Below are 14,750 nucleotides of genomic sequence, written 5' to 3'. Positions count from 1 at the left end.
ACAATATTATTATAATGGAGTTGTCTTTCTCTTACCATACTAAATATATGAAACCTTTGCTCTGCTATGTTGCGTTGAATTCGAGACCCTCTTTTGACTTTTTTCTACAATCGCGCAAATGAAAGTATGTACCTACCTATTTTTCGAATAAAAGTCCAAAGATTTAGAGACTCCAATATTTTTTTCTAATCCAGGGTTCCAGTTCCTCTACTATCCAGTTTGCTCTACTTGTGTGTCATATTAAAAAATCATGTCAGACGTATGAAGAGTGATTGTGTAAAAAAGTTTTGTACCCACAGAACGATGGCGTACGTAATGCTGATGATCCAGAACAACCCAATCATACAGACTGCTGGAGACCGCTGGGTGCGAGTGGGCTGCTCGCCGGGCGCCGGCGCCAGGGGCTACACCAAAGTCGACGCGACTGTCGCAGTGCAAGACTCAGGGTTTGTCAGACTTCAGCCTTTTTGAAACATTAAGCTAATAAATAATTACTCTGCTGGGTGCAAATGGACTACTCGCCGGGTGCTGGTGCCAGAGGATAGGTGCACTAAAGAGTGAGTAGGATGATGCGAATGTCGCATTGCAGAACTCAGGGCTTACCTATCAGTCTCTTTGAAATATTAAACTAATTTTACTTCGTTGGGTGCGAATGTGCTGCTCGCCTAGTGTCAGCCCCACGAATACACCGGAGTCAATGAGACTGTCACAGTGCAGAACACGGTGTTTGTCAGACTTTAGCTTTTTTGAAACTTAAAGCTGATTATTCCGCTGAATGGTGGACTACTCGCCGGGCGTCGCTGTCAAAGGATAAACCAAAGACGACGTGACTTCCGCAGTACTCAGGGATATTTTCAGACATAGCCCGCTTCTATTTTAGACTTCAGCGCCATTTAACTACTTCCGGTTAAAATTACAGTTGAGTTGCAAACTAACTTGTCAATGAACTGAGGAAAAAATTGTATTTCAGGCGTCCATCACTAGCGAGCGAGGCGTCTACCGCGCAAGGCGCTAACCAAGGCGCCAGCGCGGTGTTCGACAGCAACACGGCGCCGCTCTCCATGTACGTGGTTCGCGCGCACGGCGACGCCGGCGCCACCGCCGTGTCACTCGGCGAACTGCTCGAACTTAGAATTGAAACGACAGGTACATATAATGCGTAAAAATGAGTTCTCACGCGCCATTATGTGACAAATATCGTGCCAAAGTTTGAAAACAGGACTAACTCTATCCAAAATCTTGATTTTTCAATCATCATCTTCAACCAATCTGCGGCCCACTACTGAGCATGGATTTCCTCTCAGAATGTTTTTCATGTTCACACCTTTAGGCATACCTACAAATTTCCTAGTGAGTTTTCCTTCACCGTTAAAGCAAGCGATTACTAAAAGCTTTTAAACAAAATAAGAAGAAGAAACAAGTGATATTTCATTTTTATAACTGCACATAACTCCGAAAAGTTAGAAGTGCGTGCCCGAAATCGCAGCCATTTGAAAATTTGTGCCTCTCTGAAGCCTCATACGTGGTCTTGGCTGAAAAGTTCCGGATTTGGCTTCCGATCCCCAATAATAATCAATAAGTAGATAGACCTTTACAATACTGCAGACTGCAATTGTTCTAAAGCTTTTATAATAATTACATTGCAGAGGAATCTGAAATAGAAGCGTACCACTTGGTGGCGTCGTCGAGATTGGGCGACAGTTCTGTTTTGCTGTTGGACAGCAGAGGCTGCCCTACTGGCCAGGTAATTGATTAAGAAATATAAAAGATTTTTTCCCACTATCTTGGAAATTGGTTTGTTATTAAAAAAAAATCTTATCACAAGACCGTGCGTAGTCGAATTGGTACGAACGAAAATTAGTGTGGACGTTAATTTCATAAGTTTAGTATCAAAAATGTTTAGTTATTAATATCTTACTTACAACTTTTTTCTTGAATTCATTTGTTTATTGTTTCGTCGCAAATGGGAGAAAAGTAGGTACTTATACGTGGTCTCGATTTTAGTAAAGAGCCTGATCTACAATTCTAATCAACTGTTCACAGGTAGATTTTCCGTCCTTCACAAGATCTCGCCTAGGAGGTACGCAACGTCTATCAGCAAGGTTCAAAGCCTTCCGTTTCCCTACTTCCCATGTGATACGATTCGCTATAATGGTGCGCTTCTGCGAGGAGAAATGTCTACCGGTAAATATAACAAGTGTTGAAGCTACATAAGTATGTAAAACTAAAGCTGAGCCATGGCGATAATTTTTTGATTAATCAAATCGGAAAATTGAAATTCTTTGTGACGCTGCGTTAGACTGTCCACGTCTGCATGCCGTTTCCTAACCTACGTTTGACATTTGCCTGTGTAGGTGAAGCCTTGCTTGTGTGCGTGCTTTTTGAAAACTGTGCTCCATGCTGCATAACTGTCGTGAGCTGTTTCTTTAATCATGTGCACATATTTTGTAGATAATTTGCGGAAGTATGGAACAATTAAGGAATGCTAGAAATACAAACGACACTTACGACATACCAAACGCCAGAATTGCAGAGACTTTCAATTACGATGTAAGTATTACGATCTACCTATACCAACTTTCTAGGTAAATTCTGTTGAGGTTACTTGCGAATAACAATTAGGCAACTGATCCTTCAGGTACCTATTGAATATGTCTATTTGCTCTTCAAACATATTTTATATGACGTGCTACTGACTTTATCAAAAAGAAAAGATATTATAGGTAGCTAGAATACAAAAAGGCACGACAATCCGTTGCTCGGTTGATTGAAGAATAAACCTATAAGCAAACATTTATAATATGAGAAGTGAAGTTCCTTTATACAGATCATTATGAAAGACATCGATATGTATGCCAATTTCCATGGAGTTTTGTTTTTCAACGGAGTACATAGATATATTTTGTTTGAAAAAAATTTCCTTGCATAAAGCTTCAGAGCTCAAAGGAGCGATAAACGTTGGAATCTCAAGGTTTTGTAATGGCAACTGCCACACGGATGGATGATTGTTTATTGTCAATGTTCCTGACTAGGTGGCGTGGGCTCCTCAAGTGGTAGCGCAGGGAGGCAGGGCGGAGTGTGCGGGAGGCGCGGGCAGAGTGCCCCTTGAGCTGGAAATGGTGGTGGGATCGCGCGACATCCTCTCTGCAGACACACTTGTTCGAGCTGACCACCGCTCTGCACTGCGTAAGCTATTCAATACTTTAATTAAGCTGTCATTAACAGCCTTTTAGTGCACGTCTTTTTGTATAACATAGGATAGAATAGGATTTTTAAATAAGTCAACATTTTACGTTTTATTAAAAAATTGAACTTGTTGACAATTATAATATCCAATGTCTTCTGGGACCTTACAAAAACGTTATCAACGTCATCAAAAATATTTCAGGATACCTTCCAAATATAAAAAGTAAAAGACGAAACAAAAATTTATCGTTCACTTCTCTTGAGTAAGGCCTTTGTTGAATACTTACGTATTGAAAAATCATTATGAGGTTTCTCTGAAAATTTTCCCAAAACAATCATCGTTTATGAAAAAATCACCACTGAAGTGTCTGTTTTACGCAACCTCCGTATGTTATACGGGATATAAAGAACAAAACTGACTGACTGATATATCAATCAACTTAACTAGTTAAAACAGCTGGATCCAGAAACTTGAAATTTTGCCTGTAAGGTTTACTAAAAAAGAATTTTCTGGACCCTGAGTAAATCTGGGACAGGTCAGCCAGCATGAGCTATTTTTTCTCTCGCTCTATAGCAGAGGAAGCGGCTACGCAAATGAGCGAGAGCGCAATGGTGTGCATCCACGAACTGCTGCTGGTAGCGCTTGTGCTCCTTTGGCTGGCTGTACAAGTACTGCTCCTCATTGGTTGTTGCGTTCTCGTGAAGAGGTAAGCTGGATTTTATACTGTTTAAGTAATACACACCTGTTATACAGTTGTCTCTGTCGTTGGGAATGAGAAGTCAGCGGCAAAATATCATAAGAGGTATGAGTAATAGACACAATACTGTACGAAGCACAAGCTGTCGGGTATCTCTTTCTGAAGTTTGACTTATAATTTTTCCTGCCAGGTACTAACATATTGAACTTAAGAAAGAGGTGCCGTCACTGGCGTTGAGATCGACAAAACGTTATACGAGTGACAGAGAGGAAGATAATACGTAGCCGAAATTTCTTTCTAAAGTTCGATCTTGCTTCTGATCTTTATCTTTTAGAGGTGTAAAAGTAACGAAAACGAGCGTACCCGTATGCATTCGTTACTATAACAATTAGTACTCGTTACTTTCGTATCGTTACTCGTTACTTTTGATACCACGTAAGATGAACGAATCGAGTCGTATTGCGTACGACAGTATGATGTCGCGGCGTCCGCATCGCAACATTCGTAATTTGTAGAAAACATACTTAGGTCTACATTACATACAAAGCTGCGTAAGGTGCATTTTCTCACTTTTCCGTATTTTGAACCAGACGTGTGTTTAAGTTATTCTTAATTTAGTTTGATTTAATAAGTGTAGAACTACAAGTGAACTGTTGACGGAATCTACTAAAATATTTAAAAAAATTACCTTGAGCTTGAGCTTATGTTAAATATCTATACTAATAAATAAAATTAGAGTGTCTGTCTACAATTTCGAAATAACTGTCTCATTATTAAGCTCATATGGTTATTTGAACGATACCATAACAGAATCGTACGTTTTTAAAATTTTAACAATAAACTAAAAAAACATCGGTTTTTGTAACGTACGTTTTTAAATTCACCGAATGAGCGCGCCTGCGCGTAAAACATACGGTTAGCAAACATTTCAATACACGTATTTACGGGACTTGCGTGAACCGAAACAGTGTAGGAACGGCCATACGACGAAAAGTGCGAGTAACGAGATGCATTTGTGAGTAACGTTTCGGTACTCGGTACTAGATGGCGCACCCGTTACTCAGTAACGAATACATACGGTTCGCTACAGCTCTGTTATCTTTATTCTTGATCTTTATTCATGAAAACTCAGGTTACAACTCAGGGTCTGTTAAAAAAAATGACCGTCAAATTTTTATCCAATTACTTAGCTATTGGTCGAATTGTTAATAGTCCGTTCCGAATAAACTATAATCGTCCTAGTCGTTACTAAAACCAAATTCCTGTATCTCTAATAGTTGAAATTTTCGCCTTTCCTGTCTCAAAATTATACCCCGCAGTAAATATGTGCACCTGTTTATACTAATCCGTACGTTGATGTCATGTATACAGCTCGAATTGATAGTCGTACAAAGAGTGTCATATCATTACAGGTACAGAAATCTAGCTGAGATGAACATGCAGAAAGACTACCAGTCGTTCGACAACGTTGGCTTCGACACCATCTCCACTCACCGACGTGTTCACTGGCCGGACCAAAACATTGACATTATACACGCCTCGTAACAATTATTTTAACTTTTAAAGAGCCTAGCATGTACACATTGGCCCAATATACTCGGCAAACATGTGCACGGCCACTTGGCATACTTTTCGTGCGTGTGGCCAGCACGCTGACGCTTGACGTCTCTTGTGGGTTTTCATACAAACATCAAAGGATGTCGGAAATAGCGTTTATACATTGACCAGCACTTGGCGAATGCATTGGGTCAACGTGTATGTGAGCTTTCAAATATATTTTTTAATTTTTTAACCACTAAAGAAATGTTCATAATTTATTAATTTCTCTTTAAATATAAACATAGAATTATAGGTACTTTTCTTTATTACTTTGCTGGTTCACTTTAAAGCTCCATTCAGATGAGTAGTAAAAAATTGCAGAAGCGGAGCAAGCATAAATTTTTTTATGATGTCCGATACCGTTAGGTAATACTGAATGCAAAAATAAAATTAATATACTGACACAACCTTTGTACAATTTAAATATATCTACAAAAAATATACTTACAAAAATGTTGACAACTCAATTCATTTATTGCATAAAAAACTGTTCAAACCAATATTTTATGGAAACAAAAAAATAATAATTTTACAACTCGAGTTGTATAATATAAACGTGCTAAAGTAATTTATGAAAAAAACAAAAGACTGTTTTGATTTAAAAAAAAGGAACTTTTTGCCCCTAGCAATTTTTATCGCCAATTTCAAGAAGAAACCCACCACCACAGCTTGATTTGAAACCTAATATTATTTGAGATCTATTTTATCTGCTTGTAGTACAGGTACACTACTACGTCGTTATTAAAACGTCTGACAGAAGAAATAAAATTATTATGAATAATACTTAAATAGAACTTAGCAAGAAAATTTTGTACAAAATATTTTTTAAGAATAGTTAATTAATTAGATATAACTTAAGAGGTCTCAGAATTCCTTTGGGCTTTTGCTTAGTCTCTTAAAATATGTATGTAGTTCAGTAAAACGTAAAAATTAAATTACATACTTATTCAAAATTTTTTTTTTGTTTCTAGTTACACATCAAAAAATCACAATAAGTACCTAAGTTTTCTGAAATAGAATACCTGCCGCAAAAGTAAAATAATACTGCGGTTACTTTCAGTGTAGGCCAGAGCCGTAGACATTACTGATATTATCTACAAGGGGTCTAAGAAACTAAGGGCCGATCAAAAGTTGCAATTGAACTGCGGAGGCTCTTATGCTGGTCGCATGTAATGAGACGAGCCAAAAGTAAAGTATTTTTGATAGATAGGTCCTGAAAATGCGTGCCTACTCATTTCCTTGGTATCGAATCAGTGCGAAAAATTGGTCGCTTGTGACTCGACTCGGCACAAATAGCTCAAACTCAAAACCGCAATGCGAGGTTGCATTCTACTGTACTGTACATTCAAGGGTCTATGCATATATGCCTCACTGCCCATCTATTTCACGATTCAAAAGCACTTCTGAGGACGGGTCACCTCTCAGAATGAGAGGTTTAGGTTTATGAACGTTTCCTCATGTTTTCTTCACCATTAAAGCAATTGATATTTAACTGCTTTGAACCCTTTAATAGCACGTTTTAACGTTTTATATAATCAAATCTTTCTCATACTGAGAGGAGATCCGTGCTCAGTAATGGGTTGAAGGTAGGGAAAGACTACAGAAAAATTCAAGATCCACATCAATAGTTTATGCGAAACGTCAAGCTCACTGGTTGTAACGTCGCGTCGTGATTTCAAATTTCGGGTCAAATGTGTGATTAATTTAGCGTTAGTGGGATCGAATCACTGCGTGGCGTTGCCGGGCGCGTACAGCAGCGGCGGCGCGGGCGCGGGCGGCGGCGCCGTGGCCGCCTGGCGGCCGCGCGGCGCCGCTTGCCGCACGCTCTGGCGGTTGGACGCGGCGTTGTAGTGGTAGCCGTCGAACTTGTCGCCGCCGCCGCCGCCGCCGCCCGTCTGCGTCGGGTACGTTGCCGTGCCCATGTACATTACCTGTAACAACAATTATTAATTTTATTTTTGGTTACTGAACAAAAAGTTAAGGTACAAAGTGATTCTATAGTTTATTTGCACTGTAAATAAACTACGGTATCATAATATCTTGACTCAGAAGACGATCGAAATACATCGCAGGTATGAGCATGTATGTATGCTTGCACCTCATAGGTGTTGCGTTTCCGTTTTTTCTTTTTGTTCTCCGTCATTTTATGATACATCTATGTAACAATTTACCTGTGGTCTGTAACCATCCGGGCCCGCCTCGTACTCAACAAGTTGCGTCCGACCGTCGGGCAGGAGCACGTGGTAGGAGCCCTGCGCGCGGTCGTCCTTCCGTTTCTCGTTATGTCCAAAATCCAATGAGACGCCGTTGTCTTGCACGTCGTACGTGAACTCATAATTCGCGGGTAACTGTGAAATTGCGATGGTTTTGTTCAAAATAGAAAAAGCAAGATTTTTTATAAATTTTTACATCCACTTTGAATCGTTTTTGACCACCTGGCTCCTACTTCCTATGCTTATGCCATTCCTAATTCCTACCGAAAAGATTCGGCAAAGGTGTTGTTTATTTAATTTGTGATAAATCCTCGGAATATTAAGTCGACTGCAAACTTTCACCAGGGAACATCCGAAAAGAGTCGATAACACGTTACGTGGATGATGCTTACTCTCGCCTATACTCGATTGCAAAGCAGATATTATACCTATGTTCGGAGAAAAACGCTTCATGCTCTAGAACGGTTATGGTCCAGGCGACAATCAATCTCGCCGAAACTTCTCGGATGTTCTCGACGTGAGTCTGCAGTCGGCTTTTACTCTCCTGCTCAAACTACATGTGATTTTTCACAAAGGGCATAAATGCTGTTTAAAATTCTCGCACTTACAGTGGGCTCTATAACCGGCTTCTTAATACCGCCGCCGCCGCCTCCCGTGGGCTTTGGTGGAAGATATTCTTGCGCTGAACTGAAAGATTTTAATGACACCCAGGCCACTAACGTCACCTGAAACGAAAAAAAAAAAATAAACAACGAAGTCCTTAATTTGCTTTGACCGTTGCGAGCTGGACATAGGTCTCTTGTAGCGACTTCTTCCACACGCCATAGCCTTGCACAGCTTGGACCAGTGGCTGCCTCATTTTATGTCATCCGTCCACTTAGTGGTGGGGAGTCTTCCAACGCTGCGCTTTCTGATGCGGGCTCGCCATTCTAGCACCTTGTGACTTCAACATCTATCTTTTTTCGAATGGTAGCGTAAGGCCTACAAGAGATCTATATTCAGCAGTGGACGTCTAAATTGGTTGATGATGACGATGACATTGCGAAACGATCATTGTCAACGCAAGGGATCTTACTCAATTAGGTAGGTATTACCTCGCAAATAATAGTTACAAAAGGTACCTTTTCTAACAAGATAGCGATCAAAATAATATTATAGAAATCTTTTATCGATTAAGGGAAGAGATGTGGCAGATGCCTCTTCCATAGACCAAGTACCTATGCCATTAGTTAAAAGCGCGACTTATTTCTCCAAGGTGTTGACTATATCATGCCCTGGTCGATGATTCTACCATGCAGTGTCTTCGCCTTCACAACTCCGCAACCGCGCTTCAATTAAAAATTTTGTTTAAAAAAGTGCTTACAAAAACAATCTTCCACATTTCTGAAGATATCCGTCCGCTGAAGAGTGCAACGAGCTATATGGAACAAAACACCAAATCTCGTCGTATATAAGCAGCCGAGTTGCGGTTGTGGCCGCTCCGCCCCTGCCATCTTCATTACAATGCCGCACGATCCACGAAAATTTCGAAATAAAAATACCTAGGTCCTACCTAATTGCAAGGCTCAGTGCAAGGTTGGTTTTAATGAAAAACCGAGGCACGAAGGGTGCAATTTATACCTACCGACTGGAAACAATACCTACTTCTCAAGACTGCTGCATTGTAAGCAAAAAAACCACTTGATTACATACAGTATATACCTATATACATATTTTTTATCCAACTGCAGCGAAGCCCAATAGGAGGGTTACGTTTTTGATCTGACGTAGATATGTCGGCTCGTAAGTCGTAACTACTTACTCAACGGATCAGCCGATTTTGATAAATGATCTTTAGATTCATCTTGATGGCGCGAGAGTCACTGGGTAACCTAACTGCCTACCTAAAATTTTTAAACAATCAAAATGGCGAATTTTATGCACTTTAATGTACAGGCTAAAAAGATGCAGTGCAAACCGCAGTTGGGGTTTTTAAATTTCTTAAATTACTTGTTGGACTGTAGGCGTCAGCATCATCATCACCTCAACCCTTAACCGACACAGGCAGCGCAGCGACGCGATTTCGGTAGAATGACAGCTACAATGTCACGATCGCAATCGCCTCTGATTGGTTGACGGTCACTCACTATTGGCTAATTATGCATTGTTGAAACAAGAATAGCATAAATTCAGCCAATCACAGCAATTGCGATTGTAATAATGATTAATGCAGGTTTTACGGAATCGACCTACTGATCTCCCCTCCGAATGAAAAGGGTTTAGGCCATAATCCACTAATTGCAATGGATTGGCAGATTTCGCACATCATTGAGAACACTAATTAGAACTGTCGGCTATGCGAGTTTCCGTGGAGTCCGGAGTATTAGCACTTAGCCACTAGCTATCTATCTATCTGACTATCGCTGTAGGTGTAGGTAGGTATAGAAATTAGCTCTAGTATCGACTATTCTCACAAATTAGTCGATACTAGAATTAATTTCTTAAACTGGGCCCTTTCAAGTAAAGAGTTTTATATAAACCTGTGAGGATGGTACTGCCATTGTCGCAATTAAAATACCATAAGCCTACGTTGTCGTATTAGTTTACAAATTGCGAAAAACCAAGTTAAATTTTAATTTCGCGGGCGGACCCGTCTCATGCCCCTTAACATAATTATTGTTTAAGTTGTTAAATTGTTTATATTATGAAGTTCCTTTTATCCCAGGCACGCATTTTTAACTTCTCAGACTTGTGAACTTTAAAAGCAATTAAAATATGTATCACTTGCTTTATCGGTGAAAAATCGTAAAGACCAAAACCTTTTTATTCTGAAAGGGGTGCTCAGTAGACGTGAGCCAGCTATGGGTTGTTGATGATGATGAAGTTATTTTGAAGTCTGGATCCCTGCGAACGAACGCATGATTGATGGACTTGCCGATCTTAGCGGCTTGGCTCAAATGGGAGAGAAAACGAGTTGCGAAGTATAGCAGAGATTAACCTCAATAGCTGAACGGTCAGAAAGTGGATTCAAATCTCAAGATCGTAGGTTCAAAATTAAACCCCTACTTCTGGCACAAGCTTTACGTTGTGAGCGGGGAGAGGGGAATAGTAGAAGAAGAGAGGAGGTTATTGAATTCAACCATTGATCAAAATATTCTAGATCATTTTAGTCTGCGTTACTGTCAATTGTCATTATGATTGTTAAGTGTCAAAGTCAATGTCATTTCTCAAAACTCAAAAGCCATCAAAAGCTGGGCGCCGAAATTGTGATGAAATTGTTATCAACATTAATTATTATTTTCTAAATATATCAGTCACGAATAGTGATACCTAGTGTGATAGGAACACATTCTGATAAGTTAAAACTAGAACAATTAGTGGTCCTCAACAAAAATGAACTCAGTATTAAGAAGAACAGCAAGGCCTTTGTGCCGATTTTTATCGACTACTCCAGTGAACCAGTGCGCCCAGCCTCCCAAGCTGAAGCCCAAAAAATTTGTAGGTCCTATAACATGGAAGTCGGTGGCTATAACTGCGGTGGTTGGCGGCGGACTAACAGCGGGCATTTTATACGTAAGAAAAGAGAAGCAAGAAGCGATGGATCGTGAAAGGAAGAAGCAACTTGGTAAAGCGAAAATAGGAGGCTCATTTGAACTCGTAGATTCTGAGGTAACAAGAGATTTGTTGCAGCATATGGGGCTAAGCTTTAATTGATGTTCTGCTTGATTGCTCAAATAGGTTTATTCATGAAAGTTTCAATTTTTACTATTACTTTTTCCATAGGGTAAAACAGTGAAGAACACAGATTTTCTGGGAAAATGGTTATTAATATATTTTGGATTTACACACTGCCCTGACATTTGTCCAGATGAGCTGGAAAAGTTAGCAGAAGTTGTAGATAAACATGGTAAGCTTTATCATGAGCAAATTTTAAAGAATTCCTAGTTTTGTCTTTATTGATTGATAACTTTCATCATCTCAACGTATCACTAGCCAACTACTGAGGATAAGTCTCCTCAAAACGACAAAAGGCTTAGGCCATAGTCCACTATGCTGGCCAAGTGTTAATTGCCAGGATTTACACACCTTTGAGAACATTATGGAGAACTCTCATGCTTGCAGGTTTCCTCATTATATTTTCCTTCAATGTAGAAGCATGGTATATTTAATTCATTGAAGTAAATAAGAGCCTATAGAAGGGCTATTTCAAACAAAATTGTCTGTTTTAAAGCTGTCATAATTAGTTGGGAATGTCACATCTTATGGTAGTATTACAGGAGTTGTTGATTTATTTGCTTAAAACAGACAACCCAGAAAATTTAGAGGTTGCCTGGGATTGAAATCTGGATGTCTTGAATAGGAGACCAAAGTCTAGTAGGCAATTACCTGTTACAATAAATCTTTGACAAACTTACAATACATATTTTCTTTGTAGACAAAACACCTTCAGCACCACCATTGCAGCCTCTATTTATATCAGTGGATCCACTGAGAGATACCCCCGAAATCGTTGGAAAGTAAGTAAAAGAATACCAAAGTAACTGGATGGGTATAGAAGATCTAAATTTGGTCATTTACTATGCTACCAGTCAACTAATACAATAATATAGTCCCAGCTTCTAAATCAATACAATATTATTAAATGCATTGTGGTTTGTCTGGTTCTGCAAATGTCCATGACCCCACCTGCTCCTTTGCTCACTATTTTTATTAAAAAAAAAGTTAAAAATACAATATTATTAAATAATCTTTCTAAGATTATAATACATATACATACTTTTCAGGTACTGTAAAGAATTTACTCCAAGATTGTTAGGCCTCACCGGAACAAAAGAGCAAGTGCAGCAGGCTTGCAAATCCTACAGAGTATACTTTAGTGCAGGGCCGCAAGATGTTGATGAAGATTATATTGTAAGTATACAACTTAGTAGAAGAGTATTTCAACTTTAGAAACACATTAAATTAGATAGCAAAAACCAATAGTTGTAATAACCTGTGTTAACTCTTCATACTACAAATAGGTGGGACTTTGGGTTGTAAACAATATTGTCATAAACAGTTTTGACTACATAATATATGGTTTAATCTTTTTTAGAAAGAATATATTTGCCATGTTAATCACGAATAATATTCCCTTTTCTCCTCCAAATAAGCTAAAAGTGTGCTAATAGTGGTTACAATAGCACAACAGGTGAGATTTGAACCGCCGACCTTTTGGAATTCAGTCGGCTCCTTGACAGCTATAGGAATGCGAATGTTGGACGAAACATGGCATAGAGATAGCTTGCATTCTGGGCACTGACATGGGCTACTTTTGGCCCAGTAAATGGGATTGGGATTATTCAATTAATTGGATGGATTGAGTTTACTTAACTCAAATCCATGTGGATAAGGTCATCATACTTGAAGAGATAGCTTGTATCCTGGAGATAGATGGTACTTTTTATCCTGGAAAATCAGAGATCCTATCGGACTTTCAGAAAATGCGTTAACATAAAAATAGCACTGTATTTGCGTATGTGTATGTGTTAATAACTTTTATAAAATTTTGTTTTCTATATATATCTCTTACATAATATTAGTCCATTTCACATAATATTTTTTGTTTTCTTTACAGGTAGATCATACGATTATAATATATCTGGTCAATCCTGAAGGTGAATTTGTAGACTATTATGGCCAAAACAGAAATGCAAAGGAGATCCATGATTCAATACTTGTGAACATCATGAAGTATGAGGCTGGAAAGAAGCCATCTTGGTTTTAAGAAATAAAGCATTTATTTTTATTTATTGATTAGTGTTCTAGAAATGTACAAATAAGTTTATTAAATAAATCTGCTTATTTTAATAATATCTTATTTGTTGACAATACTTATAACACTATCACACTAATATTATAAAGCCGAAAGTTTGTATGTGTGTGTGTGTGTGTATGTTTGTTACGCCTCACGCAAAAACTACCAGACGGATTTGGCTGAAATTTGGAATGGAGATAGATAATATCCTGGATTAGCACATAGGCTACTTTTTATCCCGGAAAATCAAAGAGTTTCCACGGGATTTCGAAAAACCTAAATCCACGCGGGCGAAGCCGCGGGCATCGGCTAGTTTTAAATAAAATAACAGAAACATTCCTAACTAGCTGATCCGCCTTCTTCCTTCCTAACTTTGCTCCAGTGGAAATTGATATTTAAAGAGCAAGGATCCCAGAACTGCCAGATCTTCTTATTTTTAACCGACTTCGAAAAAAAGAGGAGGTTCTCAATTCGTCGGAATCTTTTTTTTATCTGAAAAAAATGTGTGGGATGTCGATGACGTCACAATGTGCGCGAGAAATGTATAATGAGACGTAAGAAAAGAGCGGGAGGAACGGATCATATTTCACAGTTAATTCGACCGTGTTATAGTTACCTTTAGCAGCTAATAGCTTTAAATTGGTCGTCGGCAAAGGCTAGCAAATAATTACGAAGTACACTAGCACTTCTCTATCCCACACGTTTTGTATCTCAGGCAAAGTAAACTAACCCCCGACCCGACTAACTAAAACCCGACTGCGATCGTTTTAATAAACGCTGAAATATTAGAGTAATTTTTTTTAAAAAGAATATTAGCTATTTTAATCATAACTAACATTCCCCTTTCCCCTCCAACTAAGTGTAAAGCTTGTGCTAGGAGTGGGTACGACAATAGTACAACGGGTGGGGTTTGAACCGCCGACCTTTCGGAATTCAGTCCACTCTTATAACCGTTGAGCTATTGAGGCTTAAATTGTTTTTCTGTCGCTTGGTATATTTTAATGTTGTACATTTATATTGATGAGCTCAAAATTTTCTACTTCCTTTGACATCCCACTCGATACAATAGCAAAAAATTTTTTGGAGACTTCCACTTTTTTTGATGTAACATCCGATAAGTCAATTTTTTCTATAAAATATAGCCTATGTCACCCTGACCTTTACAAAGAATCAATTGACACCTCATTCATCAAAATCGGCCCAGTAGTTAAGGCACTACGATGGAACACACGGAATTTGGATACAAACATACATACATACAAAGACTGCTAAAATCAT

The 14,750-nt window shown here is 38.8% G+C and overlaps 2 protein-coding genes and 1 pseudogene across 2 annotated transcripts in view; 2 read left to right on the top strand and 1 right to left on the bottom strand.

The window, feature by feature from the left end:
* Positions 1-5,945, top strand: part of LOC123869632 — a 16,518-nt gene extending 10,573 nt beyond the window's left edge. The window contains exons 8-15 of the mRNA XM_045912613.1: positions 300-446; positions 971-1,146; positions 1,647-1,744; positions 2,044-2,184; positions 2,452-2,550; positions 3,033-3,186; positions 3,761-3,893; positions 5,297-5,945. Coding sequence (XP_045768569.1) covers positions 300-446; positions 971-1,146; positions 1,647-1,744; positions 2,044-2,184; positions 2,452-2,550; positions 3,033-3,186; positions 3,761-3,893; positions 5,297-5,429 — 1,081 coding nt within the window. The 3' untranslated portion in view covers positions 5,430-5,945. The remainder of the gene's footprint in view (positions 1-299; positions 447-970; positions 1,147-1,646; positions 1,745-2,043; positions 2,185-2,451; positions 2,551-3,032; positions 3,187-3,760; positions 3,894-5,296) is intronic.
* Positions 5,946-6,434: 489 nt separating this feature from the next.
* Positions 6,435-9,195, bottom strand: LOC123869645 (annotated as a pseudogene).
* Positions 9,196-10,898: 1,703 nt separating this feature from the next.
* LOC123869643 (protein SCO1 homolog, mitochondrial) lies at positions 10,899-13,524 on the top strand. Its single transcript, XM_045912626.1, has 5 exons — positions 10,899-11,344; positions 11,459-11,582; positions 12,111-12,192; positions 12,460-12,586; positions 13,293-13,524. The coding sequence occupies exons 1-5, from the start codon at positions 11,069-11,071 to the stop codon at positions 13,440-13,442; spliced, it is 759 nt and encodes a 252-aa protein (XP_045768582.1). The 5' UTR covers positions 10,899-11,068; the 3' UTR covers positions 13,443-13,524.
* The last annotated feature ends 1,226 nt before the right edge of the window (positions 13,525-14,750 follow it).

The sequence above is a fragment of the Maniola jurtina genome, chromosome 11 (assembly GCF_905333055.1).
Source record: "Maniola jurtina chromosome 11, ilManJurt1.1, whole genome shotgun sequence".
Classification (NCBI taxonomy): domain Eukaryota; kingdom Metazoa; phylum Arthropoda; class Insecta; order Lepidoptera; family Nymphalidae; genus Maniola; species Maniola jurtina.
The sequence above is the reverse complement of the archived record's forward strand: the minus strand, read 5'-3'. Positions and strand labels throughout refer to the sequence as shown.

Coding starts and splice junctions, on each gene's coding strand:
- LOC123869643 (XM_045912626.1), top strand. CDS start 11,069: ATGAACTCAGTATTAAGAAGAACAGCAAGGCCTTTGTGCCGATTTTTA. Junction 11,583..12,110: donor AGAAGTTGTAGATAAACATG/GTAAGCTTTATC, acceptor TTTTCTTTGTAG/ACAAAACACCTTCAGCACCA. Junction 12,193..12,459: donor ACCCCCGAAATCGTTGGAAA/GTAAGTAAAAGA, acceptor CATACTTTTCAG/GTACTGTAAAGAATTTACTC.